General features: G+C 41.8%; 1 protein-coding gene across 1 annotated transcript in view; it reads right to left on the minus strand.

The window, feature by feature from the left end:
- The window catches only part of cables2b (Cdk5 and Abl enzyme substrate 2b), a 60,885-nt gene that overhangs the window by 22,665 nt on the left and 10,844 nt on the right, over window positions 1-27,376 (minus strand). Inside the window, exon 2 of the mRNA XM_049580417.1 lies at window positions 4,876-4,971. Coding sequence (XP_049436374.1) covers window positions 4,876-4,971 — 96 coding nt within the window. The remainder of the gene's footprint in view (window positions 1-4,875; window positions 4,972-27,376) is intronic.

Genomic DNA, 27,376 nt, shown 5'->3' on the forward strand with positions numbered 1-27,376 from the left:
CCCTGCGGAGCAGAGACTGCACGATGCTTGCTGGTTTGTGTCTCAGAGGAAAAATGTTTACAGTCATTATCTTTGGCTCGGGCACCAAAGAGACTGGGAGATGATTCACACTGTGTGAAAACATAAACACACTTATCTCTGAGTGTATCATGTTTGTGATGAATCATCTTCTGTATACACACACTATAGTCTTATATGCAGCCACTAGGAGACCTCGAATAAATGACCTTACGTTTCCCTGACAGCATTAAACATTGAAAACAGGCCACACACTGTTTGGGCTCCACAGAGAACAGGGTCAATCCTGAGACTGTCACAGGGACCAGCAACAGAAGCAAATTTAGCCAAATCAAACTAAGACACCAATCGGCTCTGCGGTTAATCAGAATACTGGCAGAGAAGGCAGTAAATCTACTAAAGTAGTTACATAACCTGGATTAAACAATATGAGCAAATAAAATCTGAGGTTTAAAGGAGCAAAGTTAGATCTTAAAACCTGCAGTGGAGGACTGTGCTGTGTGTCCGTACAGCTACAAAGACGGGTAGCTCCCACACACTGGGCATACCGTTAGCTCAGGTAGGCCACAGTGTCAAGCTCAGCTCACATCCCAGCTACAGCTCAATCAACTGATGGAGCAGCTGATTGATGGAAGGGAGACGGCTGATAGAATAGACTGCTGACGGAACTGGAGGACAAGAGTATTGTTGCAGGCACAATCTCTTCCATATAGTTAAAGAGCCGGATGAGATCCTGTTAAACATCGGCCCGCGGGGGTAATGTTTGAAACCCCTGCATCGAACTAAACGACAGTATCTTATCTTTGAAAAGATGCAGCTATCACTTATATGAAGTCTTATATTCTGTAGTTTGGTTAGAAAGTCACACTGGGAGAAAGATATGAAGCAGAAAGGCCCCAGAAAGTTAATCCAAACACTGTGGCTATTTTTACAGGCATGACATGATCCCGCTCAAACATACAGTACATTTTAATGAGGATCCAACTGAGCAGAGGATTTATCCTAGAATAAACAGAGACAATGCCATCTTGAAAGTAATACATCATCCCAGGCGGTGGACTGTTTTATAAAGTGATTTACCATTCAAAGGAGGCAACAAAGAATCTACATGAAGAGCCGGGGTTCAAAGTTTAGTTCTCACAAGAGCTAAATATGTAGCTGTCTGCTGGAAAATTGGACATCAATGTGAGATTTTTCTGTAAATAAATCATTACTTTAAATTTGGACACATCTTACGAACTGAAAAAACGGACTGTCCTCTTCTGTCCCTGCTGCCCTTCCTCCTCCTCCTCCTCCTCCACCATCCCATCAGACAGATTATGAATTTGGATTTAATGCTGTTGTTGGTTACACACACAGCTTGTTCCCTGTGATGCATGGGAAAGTGAAGGGCAGGAAGTCGCCAGGGAGTTCAGAGGAAACAGCATAAGCATCACAACAGGCCTGCTGGAAACGTGACTCTGCTGGGGATACTGTCCCCTCCACTCATCCATTTATTATTTACCACACATTTCACAAACACTGGGAGCACATTATTCTGCCATCATATGAAAGAACAAACATCAGACTCATCCCACTGGGATCAGGAGAGTCCGGGGGTCGTAACTACTGAGCTACACAAAGAAATCCACACGAAAACCAAAGTCAAAAAAGCAAACATCTAAAGACAGTTAGGACTTATTAAAGCGACACAATGGAGTTTTTGAGCCCTCAAAATATATATCCAAGATCCTTGCGATGGTACATCAACTCACAATAGGATGGATGACACCTCTGTCATTGCTTGAGAGCGTCTGTTTCACTTGCACTGGCACTATGCAGCTTTGGGGTTCGGTTAGGAACCCGGACACAAAAGGGACTACAAAATTTGGCTGCTTTACAGCATACGTCATATCCCCCTCCTCTCTTTAGAGTAGCGTAGCCGAACCGAGGTGAGCGAACTTAGACGTGGGTGGTCATGGCTGAAGCGACAAAGAAAAGGAAGAAGGTGAAGGTGTTGTCCGAGGAGACAAAGAAAAGAAAATGGGAGGGTGATAAAACAAGAGTTCAAACAAGGATTAATATTGGCCTGCTGGCGAGAGCTGAAAGAGGAGGAGGGATGCCCGACCGATGGTGACCTGGTGCTGTTACTGCTGGACTCGTAAGACTCACGGTCTGCAGGTCGGCTGCCTCAGGTACATTTTAAGATAAAGTGTAAGCCTACATACAGACAGCTTTCATTTTAGTTTGTTTTTAACAGTTTGCTGTTAGCACCACGAGCGCAATGCGCTTGTGTCGACCGCGATTGCAAATCATAATAGCGGTGACTGAGAGACTGCGGACAGAGCGGACTGAAATATGAAACACATGTATTGATAAACTTTTGGCTTGGCTGGCAGAGGTTTTATCGCACTTACTTAACGAGCGCAAGATTTTTGCAATAGTTGTAACAGACAATACCGTTTTTCGTCTGTAGGGGGACCCCGTGAGGTAAAAAGCGCAATCCTCCATTGTGTTGCTTTAAATAAATGCTACATCAACGCAGAAAACACTAAAGTGTCAAAAAATCCAGCCATGTCCAATACAGTAACTGTGACCTGTGACTTTATGTTATTAACGTTTATTTATCTGAGTAAAATTCTGCAGCAGTGCTTTTAAACTCTAGACTGTTTTTATTTCATTCTAACTCACTTTGCTGACAGATTTATGACATGTGCACAGCTAGGTGTCGGGAAATAAACCATTCTTGGATGCATCGTGATGCGGATGTGGTCGATTCAACATCGATTTACAAATGTCAATAATGGACAGACGACAGGGGACTTCTGTTAGCTAGACAGCCTGCTAGCCAACCAGCTAACATTACGAGGCAGCATAGTTATACTAGCTGGTGTGTTATTGTAATGTGAAAAATCTGACAATTTTGCAGAACAGGACAGATGAAAGACGCCAGATAGTGCGAGCTAGCTAGCTAGCTAACAAGCAACCAGACAACGGTAACGTTAGCTATGGATGAACTTTTTTCCCCGTCTCTTGCTCGGTGATAGCCATGGCAACGTCTACTCCTCGCTGGCAAGTTAGCATCTGAAATCCCTCGCTCCGAAGGGCTAGTTTCATACCCACTACCCTTCGTAATGCCCCCTACCCCTACACGCAAAAAGGAATTGGGACAGGCCCTTCATCCCTCATTGAGAAATTCAGATGAGGAGTCTGTTGTGCATCGAAATCGGTGACTATCGGATGAATCAGAATGCTGTGTGTTTTGTTGAAGTCTGGTCCCTTATTGATATGTATTTCCTGTATAAGACAGTGATTGGCTTTTGTATTATTGACGTACCTAATCTATGTTGCCCAGCGTACGTTTGAATATCACATTTTAGGAAGTGCACAAACATCGCCCCCTTCAGTGGAGGAAAGTGAAAACACCTCTCTGGTGACAAACTTTGCACAGATTCAAGTCAATATAGTCGAGGTCAGACATTTAATGGGGCATGAACAGAAAAGGAAACATTTAGGTGAATTTACACCCATGAAAATAGCTGTACTTTATCAAGTATTTTATGTTGAATTTGAATGATATCCCTCTGAACTTCTTTGACAACAACACTGAAAAATTGTTACACTGCTGGAAGCAACCAAGGAGGAAATTTATACTTTTTATTGGCGACCTCTTTGTGACTCATTTAAAATCTCCCAGAGTTACGACCCAGAGTCTGAGGCAGGGGAACCCTAACACTTCTTCTTGCTTCTGTAAGCTCCTGTCTCCACTCCATGATGACAAGGGGACTTGGCTGAATGACAAACAACAGCTCTGCTGCTCTTAGCTGGATCTATTCTAAAACAATCAGCCCTCAGTCTATTATTATCTGATGAGTAGGCCTGTGTTCTTCTAACCCAGCGGTCTGATTTATACACTTTGCAAGGAAGGCCGAGAATAGAATACAATAGAGGAAGAGCTGGAGAGAATGACACTGTCCAGGGTCCACAAGACAAACCAACAGCTCACTTCCTCTCCTCCTGTAGAGTAAAGGCTGCACACTTCTGTACGTCAGCTCAGATTTAAAGAGACTGAGCCATGATGGAAAATTAAACTTATGATCCCTGCGACCTTTAAGAAAACCCTCCAAACAAGCATTAGAAGACATAATATTTTAGGTTAGGAAATAGTTTGTGGTCTAAAATGAAAATATTTTAGATATTTTGTTGTTGGATGTGTTCAGAATAACTCCACAGGGAGGGTTAGGGTAAGTCCACTGTAGCTGGACAATGCTGGATTGAGTTACTGCAGAAAATGTAGCTCTCAGTACAGCTATAAAAGGTTCTGCAGTGGTGCCAGCACCCTGTCTCATCACACCACCTTCCGATTACCCTTGGGAGACTCAAGCAGGAGTTATAGCTCTTGACAAGACAGGTCTCACAATGAGAAACATAAATTTGAGCAAAATTTAAAATTGCACAGGATTTGCTGCTGTTTTAAAATGTCTGTACCTTTTTTGAATTTTTTTTTTTTAAACTTAACAGACAGTTTACAAAAGCCTGTGCACCCTGCCCTGACCTTGCTGTGCTTTGGTGCTGTTCTATAACTGTACATCCTGTGACAGCAGGGATCAAAATGCTGCTCAACACCGTCTACACCTGGACAAAGACTTGGCTGCAGCAGAGGAACAGAAGGTGTGAATTACTTTCAACTTTCACCTATAACAAGTGACAAAACCCACCACTACGTTACAGGACAGGTCACAGGATTGGACTTTAAAGACATCACGATAAAGTTTATATCACTGATTTTAGTCTTTATTATTAAATATAAATATTTCTTGTCTGTAAAGCTTTGACATTACAGACAAAAGCAACTACACAACAATGTGTGTGTCCCACCTGCTGCCTCTCGTGTCGTACTGTTTCATGTTTTTGATGAAGTGGATCTTCTTGGTGTGTCGAGGTCTGGGAGAGCCTCCCGAGAGGTTTCGAGTCCTACAGAGAAAGACACAAAGACAGATAGAGAGGTTAATAAAGGGTGTCGCTCTTACTCCAGTAATTCATGAATAAAGATGCCAGAGGAAACATTCAAGGGTTTCCCACACATTCGTGGCAGCCTGCCACGATTAAAACCTCCACCGCCACGTTTAGATTTTCTATGTTTGTAGCTGGATTGCTCATGAGGTGCACTGCTGGAATATAAATACCGTGTGGTTGATCATTAGGCCACTATGTCACAGTGCCACAGACAGAGCAGCAGAACAGAAGGCGCAGTGAAAGTGAAACTTAACCGTTCAATCTGCTGGGTCTAAAAGTTTGCTTTCACTCCCCTCTGCAGCAGTTGCTCCTCTCATCCTTTGATCTAATCTGATCAGCTCTGATTGGATCAACTGATCAATTATCCATCCTGCAGCTCAAACTCCACAAACTGCTGCTGAGGAAAAGAAGAACTCATGATGGCACTTGGCTTGTGGTGCTCAACACAACAGCAATGTTTATTTTCCAGAAAACATGACCCGGTTACTCAAGATAATCCACACACCTGTTGTGAGCAGTTTCATATAAGAACTATTTTCTTTCTACCAAACTACACCGGCCAACTGTATCACTACATAGAAGGAGGCGTGCATCTACTGCTAGCTCAGTAAATGGTTATTTTATATACTAATAATATAATATAATATTTACATCAATCCTCTCGTCCATGAGTAGATGCACGCTTCCTTCTGCGCAGTGATATGGTTGGCAGGTGTGGCTGGATAGACAGAAAACAGTTCCTACATCAAACTGCTCACAACAAGCTCTGTGGATTATATTGAGTAACCAGGTCATGATTTCTGGAAAGAGACATTGCTGTTGAGTTTTTCAAATGTATGTTTTTGGCATTTTGAGCACCACCAGCGGAGAGTCATCTGGTTCTATTAAAACAGAGAGAAGGCAGACATCTCTACGGCTGATATCTCCAACACTCAGCAACTCACACCAAAACAATCTAGACTGATTGATAACTAGCAGGTAAGAGGAAAAATACTTAATTAATTTTGATTTTGGGGTGAACTGTTCCTTTGAGCAAACAGAAAAAAGCTTCATTAAAATCAACACACACACACACACGCACACACACACACACACACACACACACACACACACACACGCCACTGTCTCCTGTTGACAAATAAAATGGAATAATGTTCAAAATTAAATGAAGATAATTTTTGTAGGGAATTTAGTCCTTTATGTGGTTAAAAAGAAACGCTGTGTTTTGCATCTTTTTGTTTCCAAGCTGTACAAACAATTTGCTGAGGCTGCGTGTGTGTCTCTAATTGTGTGTGTGTCTCTCTGTGACTGTCTGCTGAAGGTCGGCTTATGAGCCAGGTTGTGCCGCTAGGTTGACCTTGTGGATTAAAACAACAGGCCTCGACATGAAAGCAGGCCAAGGAGCTCAACTCGCTGACATCATGACAGTTACATAACATTACAACATCAGCATAGAGTCTCTCTCACACACACACGGCACCGCCACACACTAAAATTTCACGTTATGTGCAGCGTGCATTATTAAATCCACACTCTCACATTTCTATATAGGCCGCATGCATAATCTCATGACACATAAAGACAGAGGGCTCATTCTCCACACAGCTCCTCAGCACATTTAGGCCAACATCCATGAACACCACACACAAACAGATGTTTCTCCAGTACTGTAAACACACACACAAAACCATCTCTGTGATCCACCAAATAGATTCGTCCCTAATCAGACACTTTGCTTTGATTTCTTTTTTTTTTTTTGCCAGGGAACCAGAACACTAAGACCTTCTGCTAAGAACAGAACTGTTACACAACTGTAACACACACATACCGTACATACATGGACACACATATGCTCATACACATCCATTCAGAGACACACGCAAAGACATACACACACAGAGCATCTGTCACTGTGTTTTTTTTATGGCTGACCTGGTGATTGCACACCACATGGAGTTTATATCCACACTCGCATTACAACTTTCTACTGTCAGTCCTCAGTACTCTGAGCAAGTTAGTGAAGCAGATGTTTGAGCTGTGTGTGTGTGTGTGTGTGAGAGTGTGTGTGATGCAGCAGTAACATCTGGACGGTTAGATGCGTCTCCTCGTTCAGTCACGTTGACTTTAAGGCTTTAACAGGATGATTAGCCCTCTTCCTGTCTTTTAACAGTTCACCCAAAAAACACAACTCATACATTTCTCTCTCAATCTAATGTCCAAGTGAGACACACATTTTAGGTTTTTGACTCCACATAACAATTCGCTATAATCACAATATGTCACATAACAGTTGTGTCATGATTTAATACATCTTCAGTCAAGCAACAATAAGGGTAACTGAGATAGACGATGATACGAGAGATAAAACTACACTAGAAGCCAGATGATTGGCTGATTGACAGTGATCACATCAACATATCTATATCAGTGGTTCCCAAATGGTGGGTCCCGAGTCCATTCTGAATGGACCACAAGCGACTTGCAAACATGTCTAGTACACTTGAGTGACTAACAGACAGCTACGTCACAGAGACAGCAAACTAGCTTGACGACACAGCCAACACAAGTATGACGCTGAATATATTGATCTGTGTGGACCTTGAACTAATGGCTAAGGAGAAATCTGGACTTGTGGCTGGACCAGTTGGGAATCACTGGTCTAAATCACACCAGTTTAGGCTCATGCACTTCACATTTCTGTGACAAACCTTCATTGCTCAGTGTGCTACATCCAGCAGGAAGCAGGACAGGGACAAAGAGCTCAGTGGTCAGACAGCTAGAGTACATCGGTATCGGGCGATTTTTGATGAGGTAGAAGATGACATACACCAATGGCGGTGGCTGATGTTTTTCATATCAATTTTGCACAAGCTCAAAAGCAGGGCTCAAGACTAACGTCCTCTCGGGGACAACGGAAAACGTGTTTAGGACAAACAGATCTTCTGTGGGATGCCATTGGGACAAAAGGAAGCAGTAAACTCACTATTATTGCGTCAGGGGATGTACCTGTGTTTTTTTGTCTCCAATAATGCTACGTTGTGAACAACAAATCCAGGTTTACATCAGCAAGAGAGGACAGCTAGTTATATTAGCTCCTAGCAGCTGGTGGCTGGAACGAACAGTTGACACAGGCTGCACTGAGTTACATTAGCTCTATTCAGTAAAAATAAGTATTGGACAAAGGTAAATTACACTGCTTAAAAAATTAAGGGAACACTTAATGGTCACAGCATAACAGCAAGTCTGTTAAACTTCAGAGATATCAATAGTTCATTAAGGAAGCACGAGTGATTGTGAATGAGTTTGAGCTGCTTTGGTGCAAATCAAAGTGACAACATGTGTTTTACATGTGGTGGCCACAGACAGTTGCTCTCTCCTTATCCTTCCTGACTGAGTCTTCTCTAGTTTTGTGTTCTGCTAGTGTCCTCGTCACTACTGGTAACATGAGGCGGTACCTGCAGCCCAATCAGGTTGCACAGGTAGTCCAGCTCCTCCAGGATGGCACATCCATACTTCTGGTAAAAGTCACAAAAGTTGGATCAGCCTGTGATTTTAATTTTTTACTTTAATTTTCGGAGTCTTTTTAAATCCAGCCCTCAGTGCGTTGATGATTTTGGTTTCCATTGACCGTTGATATGTCATTTTGCTTTCAACAAATTATACAGTGTATATCAGTAATCAGTAATATCAGTAATAATCAGTTTTCAACATGAATAATTCATTCATCAAGATCTGACGTGTGTTTAAAGTGTGTTCAAGTGTAATCTTGTAAAATGTAGTATTTGGCAAGAAACTTGAGTAAATACAGTTGTCTGAAGGAGAAATTTGTTGACTTTTTCCCAGCATTGGAAAAGGTTGTTTCACTAATGCGTATGATTGAATTAGTTCTCAAAGAAGCTGAAAGACTTTTAAACATTCTGCTCAGTTATGTTATTCTTTTGAAGGAAGATTTCTTTGTTTCCATGGCACAAAATGGGGAACAACTAACCACAACAAAACAAAAACAAACAAAACATCGGCATCAGCCCAGAATATCACAATCTGTGCATCCATCAACATAACCTCAGTAACCCCCACCCTCATCAACTGGCAATCAGCTGTCTCAATCAGTCTCAGCAGTGTTATTTCCCAGATACAGAGCAACAAAAGTCCTGATTCTCTGTGGTTCATTGTCAGCACTGTGAGGAATAAATGTGCTGATAGAAACCGAGTACAGCATCAACTTCTGCCCTACATCCTGCAAGTCTAAAAGTTACAACTGTTCCAGTAAAGACGTTGATCAGTCAGCATCTCCTGAATAAAAATAAAGATTAAAAATAGCTCTGCTGTCACTTCTCCAGTATTATTAAACCAAAGAGCCTATTTCTAATGACTATCTTTGGTACCTAGTGTAACAACAGTCACATGATGGAATCTTCTCAGCGTTCCATTTCCACGGGAACCATCACTCTGCAGCATTCCCGAATGTTGTGGAATGTTGTGGAATGTTTGCATTATGTGGGAATGGAAAGAGCCCATTGGCCAACTTTGACACTGTCAACCAAAAAAAAAACCAAAAAAAAAACCCCACCCCCCGGCAGATGATGATACTGGTGGTGGAAATCATGATGATGGTAATTGTGGATGTTTAAGATAACGACAAATAAGCCCACAGGGGTCGACAGTGACACATTCAGGGTCACATGTTTCATCCTTCTTACAGCCAGCACACAGGTTTCTGCTGAAGCCACAGACAGTGCTGCAACTCGACCTTCTACATAGCAACTTTAATGAGTTTTTTTCTTCAGGTTGTGCAACTGTTCTAACATTAGCAAGTAGTAACAGACAGCTGGGTGTTTGAAATGCTTCCATAAAATACCTTGGTGTTGTTACTGATGGCAAAAGTTTATTTTTTTGCTTTGAGAAATATGAGCATGTTTCTCTAAGAACATCTGTTTTGTATTTAAGCAAAAAGGAGCCAACCTTTGAAAAATGCTGTCCAAACCCAAGTGGTCACATGAGACCTTTGCCATTAAAAAAACTCACTTTGTCCAAATAATGACTTAAATGATATGATTTGATTTAAGAATAAGTTAACAACACTACAAATCCAACAAGACATTCAATGTCGACTTCAGTAAGCCTACTTGTACCTAACACAGCCCCATTTAGAAGTTTAAATGGCTCAATAATGAGCAGCTTATAAAATGCTGCTGAAATGACAGTGTCAAAGTCCATCCATCCATTTTCAACCGCTTATCTGAGGCCAGGTCGCGGGGGCAGCTGGCCGAGCAAAGCACCCCAGACATCCCTCTCCCTGGCAACGCTTTCCAGCTCCTCCTGGGGGACCCCAAAAACTTCCCAGGCCAGACGAGATATGTAATCCCTCCAGCGTGTTCTGGGTCTGCCCCGGGGCCTCCTACCAGTGGGACGTGCCCGGGACACCTCTAACAGGAGGCGCCCAGGAAGATCCTGATCAGATGCCCGAACCACCTCAACTGACCCCTTTCGACGCGAAGGAGCAGCAGCTCTACTCCGAGCTCTCTCCAGATGTCCGAGCTCCTCACCCTATCTCTAAGGCTGAGCCCAGACACCCTCAGAGGAAACTCATTTCAACCCCTTGTATCCGCAATCTCATTCTTTCGGTCACTACCCAGAGTTCATGGCCATAGGTGAGGGTTGGGACGTAGATGGACCAGTAAATCGAAAGCTTTGCTTTCCGGCACAGCTCCCTCTTCACCAGGACGGAGCGGCGCAGCGCCTGCATCACTGCAGAAGCCGCACCGACCCGCTGATCCATCTCACGCTCCATTCTACCCTCACTCGTGAACAAGACCGCAAGATACTTGAACCCCTCGCTAGAGGCAGTAACTCTCCCCCAACCCCAAAGTTGTCCCGTTGATACTGGCAGCTACCGATAACAACAAGGACTTAAGGGTATACTCTGCAGGATTGTTTGGTTACTGTTTGTAAACCCACTTGCCAGCGAAAGTGAAAGTAAAAGCAAAACCCCAAACCTGGTTAAACAATACAAAATAGAGGGCAAAGTGAAACTGTTGAGCTGGTTTGCCTATGATAATGGATTTAAACCAAGTCTGAACTAGCATAACTTCAGAATTTGGGAGAAAAAGGGGTTTACAGCAATGTGTAACATAACTAAGAATGGAAATTTAATGTATTTCCGGTATTTAAAAGAAAGTTATGGAATTTTTTTGATATCTGCAGTTGAGGGACTATATTATAAAGGAAATGCAAAACCCAAAGGCCTTAAACAGACTGCTTGAGGTGATGATACAAGAAGATTTCGGGGCTGTATCAAAATCTGAGAGAATGTAAAGCCTTCTCTACTATGTACATCAAGACAAAATGGGAGAGGGAATTGAACTGAAGAATGGCTTAATACGTGCAAAATGCAACCCACCCCTACAAACTCAAAGACATGGAGGGAGTTTGGGTGGAAAGATTTAATCAGCTACTTCATTACATCTAAGATAAAGAGTAAAACAACTGGGACACAACAACCATGTTGGCCAGTGTGTGGGAATAGAGAGGCAAACCACACACATATTCTTTGGTAAAGTCACAAGCTATGCCAATTCTGGGAAAATGTGAATGTTACATTCAAAGAAATTCTGGGATATGCAACACCTAATAACTGCAAAGTTATGTACCTTGGAAATATAAATGATGTGTCATGGATTAAGATAGATATTTGGCCAAGATATTACAAGCAAGAAGACAATAACAAGTAAAAGACTGAATCCCCTACTATAGAACAATGGTTGGAATTTATAAGAGAGATGTGTGCTATGGATAAAATGACCTATCGGCTTAGATGATTTATGACGCAGTTGAAAAAACATCTGAATTAACTGACACATAAATTTCGAGATACTGGATATATATACACTTCTAGTGGGTCATAAGTGATGTTTGAGAGGGATTACTTCTGTACGAGTCTATACATTGTTTTTAGAGGAAATCCTGCATAGTGTGTCTTTAACATAATGTTTGGCTGAACCACAATTAAACTCCCACAGGATGATCAAGACGTTCTTCACAGTGACTGATAAGTTTATGATAGGAAACGCTACGCTGCCACAATAAACATCCTTGTTATCTTAAATGATTTTCTCAGCTCGGAGGCTTGTGTTAGGAAAGCGCTGCAGTCGTAAACACCAACAATATGTGGATAAGAGGGCGACAGCTGACGCCAGTGCTCTCCCAGTCTATCTAAATCTGTCCCAGTATCTGAGCAGTGGATCTGCAGCGTCATTATCACAAGTCTGACCAGTGGCCCATTTCCATGAGAACCAGTCTGCTACCTCTCTCTGGGATGTTGTGGAAAGTTTCCATTCTGTGGGAATGGAAAAATCCAGTCTGCTGTTTCCCTCGCTGCTGAGGATGATGATGGTGATGATGGTGATCAGTGCACAGATAACCCACTTTTAGAGTTGGAAAGATTTACTGAGTAAATGACATTAAAACAACAAAGCTTTTCTACACTGCAGTCCCATTAGGGTTTGGCTGATGCCCGTATCCACAGAAGCTTACGCTGTTTGAGCATCTGAATATATTTCTGTTGCTATCTAGCAACAAATGAAAGACTGAATGGAAGAAAACAGCAGGTCATATGTCGAAACTTCAGGGTGTGTACAGACACTGTACATTTCATGATTTTAAATATGTCTTCAAGAAAATCTTTAACCAAATTTAAGAAATTGTCTTTTTCTACATATAAAGGTGAGTAGCATACAGTTAGTCCTGTGCAAATGTAGAGGTTTTATGCAGGAATATGGTTATCAGAGTGAGTAAAGTTAATCTACATTTAGCCTACAGGTAAGGGGAAGTACAAATAAAAACACAGTATTGGATTCAGTGATTCGTTTGAAGCTTTGAAACGTCAGATATTTGGACTTTCACACAGAAGAGCTTGATTCATTTTGACAAAAACATGGATAAATAAAATTTGATAAAAAGTTTGTGGTAATTAAGTCCTCGCAAATTCAAATTTAAGATTGCTTAATCTTATTTTAAGGCTTAATATCTATAAAAAATATGGATAGCATGAGTTTAGGCAGGACACAATGTCAAGCTCAGCTCACATCCCAGCTATATCAGCTGATCTCAAGCAGCCCAATCAACTGATGGAGCAGCTGATTGATGTTAGGGAGTCAGCTGATAGATCACATGATTCCTTTCTATGCAACCAATTGGTGAATCTCATTCAGGGCGCCCTATTTAAACTGCTCTGGCCTGCCTACTGTTGCTGCTTCCTCTGCAAGCTGCTTTACAACCTGCCTCCACCCCAGCTCCTCCTTTTCATGCTGTGTCTGACTTATCAATGTCATTTCTGTTTGTCATTGATGCTGCTCTGTTCTGCTCCTGTGGGGTCCTTACTGCTGCTCTCCCTGCCTTAGGCTTTCCATGTAGGCGCATGGAAGGGCAGGGAGGTTTGCTCTCTCTGCCTCAGGCTTTCCTCGTTTGCGCATGGAAGGGCAGACGGGTCCCAGAACAGAGCCATACCGCCAAGTATAATAAAATGGAAATCAAGTTTTCCTTGACTAAATTGGTAATGACTGAAACACAGTTATAGCAAAAATACCTTAAATTTATTAAAAGTATTTGCGTGTCTGCTTCATAAACAGCCTAGTTTTATGAAAAGACCACTTCTCCACTGGTGAAATACTTCTTCAATGCATTCATAGTTCTAATCACATAAAATATATCTAATTCTGAAAAGGGCCGTTTTGTATGCGTAAGTACTTTTGATACTTATTGTGTATAGTATATTGTGTCGTATATTGTGACGCAGATACTTCTACTCTGTGGTATTGCTACTTCAACTTAGGTGAAAGATCTGAGTACTTCCTCTGCCACTGATTAATAGTATTAGATTAAATGTTAACCTTTTGAAACCTGGAGTGACGTCACATTTCTTGTGCTGCTTTAGATGCGTTTTGCAAGTATTTAAATCTTTGAATCCTAAGCAATCTGGTGCAGTAACCTTAAAAAAACATGTGAAAAAAGGCAGAGAGCAACTTGGTAAGAAATGTTCCACAAAGTGCCAAAAAAATTAGAATTAATACAATTATTTAAGAAAAAAAAAACAAATCTAGGGAAAAATGATATTTATAATTATTATTAGATTTTAAAATTATGTTACAGAATTATTTTAATTTTTAAGCACTATTTCCAGGTCATTTCCCTATTTTTATTTCCCCTTTTTTTAAAAAAATAATTTTCTTTTTTTTAATTCTTTTCTTTCTTCCTTTCTTTTTACTCGTTTCTTGGTAATGTATTCAGTCATTTCTCCTTTTGATGCTCATTGCCTTCCTCCCATGTTTTTTTTAAAAAATCAAGACATTTGCACAGGTCTTAAAGGGTTAAGGAGCGCCTACTGTACGTTTCAGAATGGCAGTATGATGTGAAATTCAAACTGAAATGACCTTCAAACATCAACAACAGCTCTGTGAAATCACACAGGAAACAGTGACTCTGCAGGTCGGGGCCCAGAGCCAGCTGCAGGCCTGTTTTTGGGGACTGCGGTGATGGATATGACAGGGACGCAGAGTCACTTTATTCAGTCTGAGTCACGAACAACACCACAGTCACACTAATAATAGCTGGTGTTGTTTTAGCCTAAAATAAACTAGTGAAAACACAATCTGTCAAAACACTATGATTAAAATAGTATAAAAACATTCAGTGGACTTTTTATTGTGTTCTTTTTTGACCTTGTCCATTTTAACATCCTGTTTCTTTTCTCTCTGTTCACTTGCTGCAATGTCTGTCGCTGTTTTATGCTTCATATAAATCATCATTTCTCTCTTTCTTTCAGTCCATCTAACTGTCTCTACTGTAAGTCTGTAATTCTCAATGTGTGTTTTAAAAAAGGTGACTGCAGGTGTAATTTGTGTCTCTTGTTCTCTTCACCTTCCTTCTCATCTGCCACAGTATAACTGCAAATCTGTCACTACGATTTAGCAAAGGGTCAATTCTCCAGAATCTGCAGGGCTTGTTTCATGTTGATGGTATGGATCTCATTTCCACTCCTAACAAATCACACCACAAATGTATTCTTAACGACTTTCATTTTGTAATTTTCCCCCTTCAAATTTAAAAAACAGCATCTTTACCAGCTGGACAAATAAAGAAAATCAAACCTCCAAGTTAAATTCACTGTAAATGCATGATGTGTATGCACCTCGTTATCATCTTCCTACATTCATCTCTCCCTGCTGAGCTGCTGACCAGACTGAACCAATGAACAGTCTGTCACTGCACTACAAAGACAACGTCAGATTATCCAGAAAGTCTAAGAAACGGCTATAATCTCCGCAGTGCCACTTTTAACTCTTCACTCATATCTTTTCCCTATCATCTTCATCTCTCCCTTCCTTTATTGCTCCAAAAATATCTGCTTTTATTCCAGAATGAACGAGTTCATGACAGGCATGACAGTTTTTCGACAGATACCTTTAAATTTCTTCCACACTTTTACCACACATTTCAACAGACATCAGGAAACTAAAAATTCAGACTGGGCCCTTTTACTTGTAGCGAAAGTGAAGGATAATCTGCACAATGACTGAGCCTATATCCAAAAAAGGTCCTGTGGCTATCACAGCAAACACATGTGAGCCAGGAAATAGCTTCAATCAATTTAATCCAAGATGCAAATAAAGGCAAATTCCTATCTGACTTGCACAGTGCTGTTCTCTTCACAGTGACTGCAGGGTGGTGTCGCACTAAATAAAGTTCTGCTCTGACTGTCCTGCTGCGTCGTAATTTGTCCTCGGGGATCAATGATATTTGCTCCTGTTGTATCTTGATGAGCGAGCTGACAGCTGCTTTGTCCTCACGTACAGCTCCTACTGATCAGAGGCAGAGTGGGTTAGCTTAGAATAGACTCTGCGCACACACGCACACGCACACACACACACACACACACACACCACTGGCTTACATCAGCACACACTGGCTTAATCTGCCTCTGCAGACCTCTTGCTATTTTTTGTCTGCAGGGACAGGAATCAATATTAATTCTTAAGGTCGACCACCGTGTTTGTTTTAGACAACACAGCTGAATTTGTTGTTTCAGTTGCAAACTTTTGCAAACAAAATACTGGTCCTGTCTGCAGCATTTAAATCATCCTCCAAGTTTTAAAGTGTGTTTATAGTCAGTTGGACCTATCGTCAGACTTGTTCCACCATTCAACTACAGCCCAGTTCAGGCCAATGATTTGCGATGAGAGGAAACCGTTTTAAAACGCTGCAGAGAAAAGTAGCAGCGGTGTGAACTGGCTGGTCTGAGCTCGACTCAAGCCGGCTGATGGTGTCACCTGCAACTCAGCTGGTCAAATCAAAGGCAGCTGGTGTTAGATCATAAAGCTTGTCACCTGTTTCTACAGCCAATCAGCTTGTAGTGAAGTCTGCTGGTCAGGTCAAAATGATCGCAGATGATGGCATTTTCAGGCAGGTGCTCCCTTACCGCTGAGCACTCCGTTTCCATCCTCACAGTGTTGGACAGTGGGTCGCTGCTGCTGCTCACTGTGTGCTTATGCCACCTCACACACACACACACACACACACACACACACTTCCAGTGACCGATTAAATGGCACTGGATATTTACATTATTGTGGCATACTCATTTTGAGCACAGTCCATCTGATGCTCTTTTTGTTTCTGTTTTTCACAGTTTGATCACTACTACAAATGCAGCTGTAGCCAGCATCTCACTGTCACTATCCTCATTCATATTTTAAGAAGCTACAAATTATATTCAGCCACAAAATAAGCTTGAAAAGCTGCACATCAGAAGAGAAGTACAGAGAGTTGTTGCATAGAGATGATACACCGTCTCATCTAGTTGCATTGGTGTGAACCGGCAGATTTTTAGGACGTTACAGAACGGTGCATTGCAAGTAGTTGCATGTTGTAACACATGTTGTTGTGAATCTTTGGTCTGAACTGGGCTTTACTGCTGACAGAACCTGAAGCATCAGTACTGTTGCTACGATTACCTGCCATTTAATACACACTGATCAGCCAAAATATTGAAACCACTGACAGGTGAAGTGAATAACATTTATCATCTTGTTGCAATGCATTGTTCTGGGAAATCTTGGGTTTCACATTCATGAGGATGCACCCTAACACGCACCACTCACTTAAACACTGTTATGGACCAAGTATGCCCCCCATGGCAGTGACACTCCCCCACGGCAGTGTCCCCATCAGTGTGGCAGGATTCAGAATCATCCTGCCACACTGCAAAACCGCTCAGGAGTGTCCCAAGGAATGTGACAAAGAGTTCAAGGGCCTCGATCTGCCCTCCAAAGTCCCCAGATCTGATCTGATCAAGCATTAGTGGGACTGTCCCATGAGACAGCGGACACTGTGCGGAATAAGCTCCAGTTTTCACCAAAACTAAGTTCAGAGTTTGGCCAATTTCTGCCACGTTGGCCGTCAGTTAATATGCAGTTTTAAGGAGGTCATAATGTCTGATTAATTGCCTGAAAGGTCAACAATCAGGCTCTCAGACAATCTGTTGAATTTTAGTCTGCTGTCAAAAGACGTGTGATAAACTGTAGGGAGCTTGTTCTGGTATTACTGGAGTAATATATTTTATGTCAGGGCTACAGTTTGTTGATGTTGCTGGATGGTAGACTGATCTGTACAATGTGAGCATAAAAGTTGCAGGTTCTGTCTGTACAGGAAGGACGATTCAAATTTGTAGTGTGACTTAACAAAATGTACAAGATTGATAAAACTTGCCTCGTCTGCTCGGCTTTAAACAGTTCCACACAGAGAGGGCTTCAGGGAGGTACATGATTGTAGTGCTGCCTCACCCTCACTGTTTCTTTACCCCCCCCCCCACAGCTTTACTTAAAATGCCTCCTATTTTAAATCCTTACCACACACACATGCACACACTTTGTCACTGACCAACCACCAACCATAGATTAAATGTTCTGTTGTCTAAATCCTTGTCCCACACACACACACACACACACACACACACACACACACACACACACACACACACAGCAGGCAGCAGTGTGTAAGAACAGTCCACACCTTTGACAATGACTGATGGATACTGGACGTTCCACAGATTACACTGCATGGACCTCTGACTGAGCAGCACACACATACACACCCAGAGACAAACACACACACACACACACACACACACACACACACACACACAGTTGTGTGTCTTACATCACCAGATTAACAGACTGCTTCTTCTTCTGCATGATTTACTTAAAAATTCATCCTTCATTTCTTATCCCTCCTTTTCTCCCTGTCCTCATCTTCACATTTATTTCTTCCTGACAACACTACGAACACTAACTACACATTCACTGCTGATGTTGTTGGTTTTGGTGCTTTTGCCTGGTTAGTACAGTTTGTTTAGGCTGCTGTGAAACAACCAGACCAAGAGCACTTGAAAATGAGCATCTAATGACAGCAGGGTTTTCCGCACATTCATTTATCTGTGGTGGCCAAACACAGTATCAACACCTGGCGCCTCAAACTGATTTCCTGTTTTTGGAGCTGGACGTTTATCAGTAGCACTGTTGGAACACTGTTCGGTTATTTATTGCACCATGTTCTCAGGGCGCAGAGTGTACTCCGGGCAAAGATGGAGCAGCAGAATGTCAGGTGCAGTAAAATAAAAACATTACTGTTCATTGATCTGGTTCTTAAAATGTGCATTCACTCTCTGCACAGGGTTCGAATAAAAAATTAAATACCACCCGGCAAGCGCAAAATGTGGAGTGTACATCTTGGAAGGCTATCCACCACACTGGGGGGTAAATGTTTGCACCGAAATAGCCATGTAATAAAAAAACTATACTGAGAGTTAGGGACGCACAACAACATCGACACGTCATTAGCATCAGCCGATATTGGCTTAAAAATGACCTAATCAACCAACATGCTTTTTCTTATTGTGCACAACCGATAAATATTACATACATTGAAATTTATGCCTGAATTTTATGAGGTTAATTCCATTACAAAAGCAAGAGGGAGGTAGTTTCTTGCAACTCTAGAATTAAGACAAAAATATTCACAAACGAAAAAACACTTATGGTTGCTGATAAGTTGTGTTTAACTTTTGATTTAACACTAAAAATTAAAACCCTCGGCGCGCACTGCAGCGCAAGCAGACTGATGCGCAACTCAGAGCAGCATGTGTCACTGATACCAGACTCAGAGCGCAGCGGACCGGTGGAAAATGTCACCATCAGCATATCATTTTACATCAGTAAAATCTATTTTATCATTATTTTGAGTCACATTGTTGAAAGAATTTAGTCGTCTGTGTTCAAGCAGGATAATAGGTCTCCATTCATTGCACGTCAGGCTTTCTATTTCCTTGTCGGATATGTTTTCTTTTTTAATTACATGATAGCTATTCTCTCTTAACTCACCAGTAAAGAATACTTTTGTCCATTTCAAATAACTCGTGGCAATAATAATAGCCATGTTCTCTGATTTACTGTGAAACTTTTTGAGGCATTTCATGCAACAATCAGACCAGATGACTTCTTTACTCGGCCTAATGGGGTTAGTGTTGCGTTCAAGGTCCCCCAAAAAAACGGGAGGAAAAAAAGGGCTGAATATTCGATTTTTTTTCCCCCCACAATCGAATCCCGTGCCATCGAACGAAGCTTCGAATGTCCCTAGTCATAGACACACACACACACACACACACACACACACACACACACACACACGTCTAAATTGTGTCACAAAACTGACCTTCTCTAGCACTCCTAGTTTTGCGGCACTGTACAGGACATTGACTGACCTGCTAATCACTTGCCACCAGTCTGCTGCTAGCTAGCATTGCACCCACATATATGACGGTAATAAAATAACATGGAGGCCCTGTATTTAAACCATGATGGCAAACTCTTTATTGCCTCCCATGTTGTCAGTAGCAGCATATATATTACTTCTTCCATTCTTACCTTTCACAATAAAAGCCCTAGACATATACACTGCATCACTACTTACCAGAGGTAACTTATTCACACACTGATGTTGTGGTGATGAGTCTTTCAATATATTATAATCATTTTGCTTCAGATTTTGCTCTGACCTCTTCTTTAAGATTATAATCATATCATAATGTGCTGAAACAAATGTACGCGTGACACAAAAAGGCAACTTATTATTTCGGCTGGTAAAAAAAAAAAAAAAAAAAAAAAAAGCATGCTTGGCCGACAGATTTTTTTTATCCACCAGCCCACTTTCCCGCCCGGTGAGTCAAAAAGTTAATTTTGGACAGTGACACTGCAGCAGCTGCTCCTCTCGTCCATCAGTCCAATCAGATCAGATCGACTGATCAGTCATTCACACCACTAATCAAACGCCACAAAGTGCTGCTGAAGAAAAATAAATTCACGAAGACCTTCGCTTGTGCTGTGTTCAAGGACTGGCAAAAAGTTCTTGATTTAGAAAGGGGACAAAAATGATACAAGAAGAACAAAATAAAAAACCCGTAAAAAATTAAACCAATTCAAGCTAATGCACCAGACCGGACCAGCAAAACCTGATATCGACTCTACTGACCATTTCATCTGTTCCACACACTAAACACTATTTAACTCAGTTTTATTTGTGATGTAAAAAGTAGTTTTGCTTTTAGCAAATGATTTGTCATTCCACTGTTGCTACCATCCATCCCTGCTGTCAAACATGCGGCTGCATCTTTACTTTCTGACCTGTTTGTTACTGACAGACACCAAACTAAGCTGTGCACCTACAGAGAGTATCATTGACAGATTAATGTGTATAATCCAGCTCTGCTAATGTGGTTGCTCTCACTCTGATTATAATCCCAATGTGACATAACCTGTTAAGGTGTTTATATGACAGACTGGATTAATTAAATCTGGTTATAAATGAATTATCAGAGTGTATGTAAACACACTGCATGAACAGGAAGCAGTGCGTCTTTGGAGGACGACATGTTTGTTCAGCTGGCTTTACTTCTCATAAATAATGATGATAATGATGCGAGTCTTAGAGCAGGGGAAGCACTTTATTTGAAAAGTTAAGCAGCCGCATAAAAAAGTCACTGTGGCTCTTTTTCAGGCAAATAATCATTTATTAGGAGGGGCGGGACTTGTCACCCTGCTAACAAAGAAAATGGAGGAGAAGCTTGTTGTGGCTGTGTCTGTGTATGCCGAGCTGTATGATATGTCCGACAGACACGATCACAGTAAAGACAGAAAAGCCCATCTGTGGGAGCAGATCAGCCGGAAACTGAATGTTGCTGTGACTGTTGTGCTTTTACTACTGTATTCATTGTAAGCTTGTTGTTAGCTGTGTAGTCAGTGCTTTTTTGATGAAGCACTGGGATAAAGCAGTCCCCGGCACCCTGCAAGCACTTTTCAGCCAGATAAAAACGCTGCATGGACACACACCCTACACTTTAAACATTTAAATGCAGTATGTGAACGTCCACAGAAGGGGGCCTGGTCATGGTGTTTGGGTGCTCATCATCATAAGCAAACTCTTTGTCTCAAACAGTAAAGACCCGACAGAGCGTCACAGAGCAGCAGAGAAGGGCTGTAGCCAACCAAAGAATATCTTGGTCAACTGAAATTCTGCCTACTCCTCAACAGATTGATTGCTTAATGAGGAAAAATAATCTGAACATTATCTCTAGATTAATTAAATCAGCCACTGTGCCCTGACTGAGTGCACTCTACTTGGTAGCATTACGTGTCCACCAAAGCCTGAGGCCATTTTTGAATTCTTTGCAATGGGAGCGCAGCATATGTACACTATGCTACAAACACCAGCAGCCCTGACCACTGCATGTTTGGCATTTTTTCCAGCTTGCTGAGAGTTTAAAAAGTACAACTCCAGGTAAAATGCTTTCCGGTTTTGCCACTTCTGTCTGGTCTAAGAGCTTAAACCAGTTTGATTTTATGCACGCATAACATTTGTCACACTTGTGACAACGCGCTGTGTCTGCGTCAACTCTTGTAATGTAAAGCCACACTTTTGACCGTTTGGCTCTCTCCGCCATCGTTATCTATCTAAAGGTAGGCTACGAGCTTGAGTTGGTGTATGCGCTGTCTTGTGTGTGTGTGTGTGTGTGTGTGTGTCACTGGAACAACAGCCTGCCCCCCTGCTCTCCACTCACACACAGCAGGCAGCCAGGGTGAGCGAGACAGATCTCTCGTCTTCGGGGAGAATAACGAAAATTACGATACAATGACAGATAATTGACGGAGTTGGTGAGATAAATGTGAAAGATAAGCTTTAACTTGTGTAAAAAAACAACAACAACAAAAAAAAACGCAACTGCTCCAGTACCGATAGCAGAACCGTTAAGGTCAGAGCTTATCAATACTGCGGTCTTGAAGATTTAGCACCGGGGCTCGTTCAATACCGGAGTTCGGTACCCATCCCTATTTATGACACGTTCAGGCAATTTAAATTGGCAACCTTCGCTGACACCATCACAACGTTAAATTCAACAGTTATTGTTTTAGTAATAAGCAATACAACAACATGATCAACGTAACATTATGTTTGTAAAGCAACATGAAGGAGATCACATTTCAGGAGATGGGAGGAGCAGGGTGGCACATGTGCTGTTTGTTTACAACAAAGTTCATGTGTTTCTGTGTGAAGAGAGGGTACTGAGAAGAAGGGATAAAACTAAAACTGTACCAATATGGCATAACCTTGGATTTAAAGCCAGCAAGTTTCCTAAATAACAGCGAATGATATCTGTCCAGTACGGTGTTTGGCTTAATATCAAACTGGTTTGAAAATTTTACACCAGCCCAACACTACTCGTTACCGTCAGTTCTTACCCAGCTGTCCAATCACAGTGGAGGAAGAGTGGGACAAATATCAAGAGCTGAACTACAGCAACGGAGGAGAAATTAATACTGCTGGCCACATCGAATGTCCTCTCCCCGTACATGCTTCAGCTTTCCTTTCACCCCGCAGCAAGGACCGCAATAAGTACTCTAAATTGTGCTGACATTTTTACTTTGGCGAATATTCCATATCATAGCAACCAGATGCAACTAAAGCCTCTCAGCTGAAAAAGACGCTTTGCCTCGAAAACGATCTAGCGCTCCCAGGTGCGTGTTTTCAGACACTTTCACTCAAGTTGGTTTGGCCCCTAAGTGCGATTCATTTGAGCAGGTGTGAACACAGCAATCACACTCAGGTGTGCACCAAATCAACCAGACCGAGACCTTCTTGAAGAGGTGGTCTCTGTTACAAACAAACTCTGGTGCGGTTGGTTTGCGGTGAGAACATCTTCCAACCTGGATGTGAAGCAACTGCAGTCACATGACACATTGTTTGGGTTAAACATGAGCATGTTACAGTCCTGGAGGATTATTAATGTGCACCTCCTCCTGTACTGCCTTAATATGCACATTCAGCACATCCAATGCATCAAAACATTGTTTTCTAGTTGGAGCCGCGCCTCGTTTTCAAACTGTATGGTTTGACTAAAATGAACAATGACAGCAATATAGTCCGCCGTGAGCAGCGCTAAAATCAACCTGCGTAGTTGTCCCTCCATTGTGACATTAGAAAGTGTCACATTTATCTTGCAAGTGTACTCTTCTTCAACGTTTGCTTTACTTCCTGGATTTTTCCCACATGGAAAGTCTGACCAATCAAGAGCAGCTTTCTCACACAAGGCATTTGATCTGGTCCGCTTGTAAATGCTGCCGTGAGAACACAAACCAACTCTAGGCAATTATACAACTTTGTGACAAAATGAGTCCCTGATTCAGACCAAAGTGAGACAACACTAGGTCTGAGAGCATCCTTAGAAGGAAGTTACACGTATGATAATTTATTCATTCATGCATATGCAGTCTAACAACAGACACTAAAACCTGGATTGTGTGACTGCTGATAATATAACAAGCCGACAGAGTCCAAGTGGACAGACTGGATCTTTATCTGCTGTGATGAGGAAGAATAAACAGCTGTGTCTGTATAAACGACTTTCCAGCCAGTCATAGTCCGTCTAAAGTATTTCTGATTTGACAACCAACAAAGAAAAAGAATAAAGACGAGATTTAGACAATGTTTGTTTTTTTGGTGTTTCAGTGTGGACAGAGAGTTTAGAAAACAACCTGAAAAGGTTTGTGTGCAGACAGAGCCACAATAGACACGCTGGAGGTGAAGGTGTTTTTGATTTAGTCACATTAGTGAGAACACGGTCTGTGTGTTAAGGGTGTGGATGGTGTTCAGCTCTGTTTTCAGCGCAGAGGCATGCATGTTTAGACAAACACACACACACACAGACACACACAGATGATGTCAGTCAGATTCCATCTCCTCTCTGGGTCTGTGTGTGCATGTGCGTGTGTGTTAGTCTAGAGGGTGTGTCTAATCAGTGTTACTGCTGAATCTGATAAGTTTTCTGCTTCTGGCAACATGTTCAGCACGAAGTTTCGGAAACAACGCAGCTCACTGTTCCAATTTATGTTCACTCAAATTTGAGTTATGTGTTGTGTGTGCATGTGTGAGTGTGAGTGAGACATGGAGAGTTTGAGCTGATCAACCCTGCTGCTGATACCACTTTAGTATCTTCTTCACTTCATGGGTATTTTAGCATGAAAACTGTAATATTTTGATCGTAAACAAACAGATAAACTCTGCAGCTTTAGTCACCTAAATTATCAGTACCAACATTCAGCGTCTCAGATCAGCTCAACACGTGTGTGAAGCAGAGAGATAAAGAAAAGAAAAAGATAAAGACAAGAAAGATAAACTCCAAAAGACCCAAAAGACAAAGACAAGAAAGCAGAGAGAGTGAGAACTTAAGAACGGTCGATTAATAATAGGTAATGTTTGAACAACCCTACCCTTAAACTCTGTTTAATCTGCAGGGAGAAAATAAGGGAGAGGCACCGTGAGAAAACATACGCACATACAGCAGAGACGAAGAGAGCGAAAAACTTTACAGTTACACCAGCTGTAAATATAACCTTATGCTTTTATTACAGACGGAGAGATGCAACACATTTATCTGGTGGTTAAAGGACCCCACCGAGGGTGAATTTCAGGAAGCTGCGTACTAAGAAAAAGTAACTCGAAACAAACACGCCATTTTCGACCTGAGATATGTCTGACTGTAGACACAGCACTGTGAATAATCCACAATAAAATGGAATCCAAACCAACTGTCCTGCAGTTTGACCTGCTGTTGTGGAGGTTGTGGTGATCTGTTTGTGCTCACACACTGACGCTAAATTGTTTTTTAAACTCTGTGGTCAATTTTGAAGCTGTACTTGAGGTTGTTAATGGATTACTGTGCATTCTTATTATTCAAACGTTATTTAAAAAAAAAAGATGAGCAGATTCATAAGCTAGGACTTGGTGTTACAATCCCTGAAGTTTCAGCACACTTTGTGCCACAGCAAAGGTGTTTCAGCCGTAACCACCTGGCATCTGGGCCTGCCCATTAATCCCGATTTCCTTGTGGAGCCTAGCAACAGTGCCTCTACGTCCACCAGTACCAAGTGGAATGAAGTCTACAGCCATTTTAAAGTTTTATTATGCTTATTTAAAGACTGTTGTTCATCAAATATGTGCGTGCCTCCCTGCAGGATTGAGTGCGTAAGCTACACATTTTAAAGTTTGGGGTTATTAGTATCATTAGACCATTTAACAGCAGGTAAGATGCTAAAAGGCTGCACAATAAATCATTTTCAGTCTGTTAGCAGGGTGAAGGCAGCTGATGCTAACAGACTCAATAAGCTTATCAGGAAAGCTGGTTCAGTCCTGGGAGTGGAACTGGAGTCTTTAGTGGAGGTGTCAGAGAGGAGGATATTGAGAAAACTACTCAGTTTTCTGGACAAAGCACACTGAGCCGTACCTGAGACCACCGAGGAGCATCACAGAACGCCACAGTTCTGCTGAATCAAACTTTAGTGAATTGAATTTTTTTTTCATCACCAAAGACTGCAATGTTTCAAGGGATTTTTTTGAGGAACTTGAACGAGAGTAGAAAACATCATTTTAAAATATAACTCTTTGTGTTCAGGTTATTGTTCAATTTGTTCAATAAGAAGGGCGCCTAAATAAATGTTTTTTAATCGCATGGAATGTGAATGATGTGCCTACTAAGGACAGGATTATTTCATGAAGATTCAAACATTATCAGAGCACCTGTAAAACTGCCCGTGTGAACAGAGCTTCAGTTCCTCATGCTGTGGTTATTTACTGAGAAACTCTGTCATGCTGACCCACACTTGCTCTTGCTCTTCCTTTTTATTTATCACATATTAACTGCTCTTATGTTTCATTTCCTCCTAGCAATAAAAGAACCTCTGAGAGATGAGAGAACCTTAAAGGAATTCAACAAAAGCTTCAAATAATTAACTTAGTGCAGAGAGTCTTGTGGGCCTGATGTCATCACAGGAAATGCCACGTCCTAATTTAAACCAGGAACAAACCTCATTACATCAGTGCAGAGTCTTCTACAGTCTACACGTACGTCACTGACTCCATGAGGTCATTCAGGGAACACCCTGCAGGAGGGTCAGCCAACCAGGCCTGACTGAGTGTCCTCACCTGGCCGACAGGTAGGTCAGCAGAGTGTTAGAGTGTTCCCCTGGCACAAAGACTGACCTGCTGCGTCAGTCACAGATTAACCTCACACTGATATAAACAACCTTAAACCTTCAGCCCTGATCTGATGTTTCCCTACGTTAGTGTTGTGGAAAAATACCGATTTTTTGATACATATTGATTCTGTAACGTTATTATAAACGAACCTCACAAGGATCAGCTGTGCACGCAGAGATGTGAGACTGGAGACGTCATCACTGACAAGATGGACGAGCACTTAGCTACACAGGTATAGATATCATTTTTGTAGCTGCCATACTGTATCATATCACCATCTCCACCTTGTAGAACATGCTAGCTAGCTAGCAAGCTCTGCTGGGCATTGCCTGCAACAATACCTGCCAAAAATGTTCAGCTTGCTGGTTTGCTGCCGCCATGTTTGGGTTTGTGTAGTGAAATGAGAAGGTATCACACAGATAACTCCTCATTTCAACCCTGTGAATCATCCATTCCTCATCCACTGCAGCGCTTTCAACGCCAGCAACAGGAATAAAATAGAAGCTGGGCGTTCAACAAAAGGTGGCGTGGGGACAGTTAGGACATTACAATAGAGAACTATGAAATCAAACTGATTTAGTCCAGTGTTACCCATAGAATTATAATCTATGTGTGGCGGAAGCTGATGACAGGGGTGGTGGTGGTGGTGGTGGTGGTGGGGTGTGTGTCCATTTGTATCATTGCATGACACTTCTCTAAATTCAGTGGTTTTGTCTGTGAATGCGTC

The sequence above is a fragment of the Epinephelus fuscoguttatus genome, linkage group LG7 (assembly GCF_011397635.1).
Source record: "Epinephelus fuscoguttatus linkage group LG7, E.fuscoguttatus.final_Chr_v1".
Classification (NCBI taxonomy): Eukaryota; Metazoa; Chordata; class Actinopteri; order Perciformes; family Serranidae; genus Epinephelus; species Epinephelus fuscoguttatus.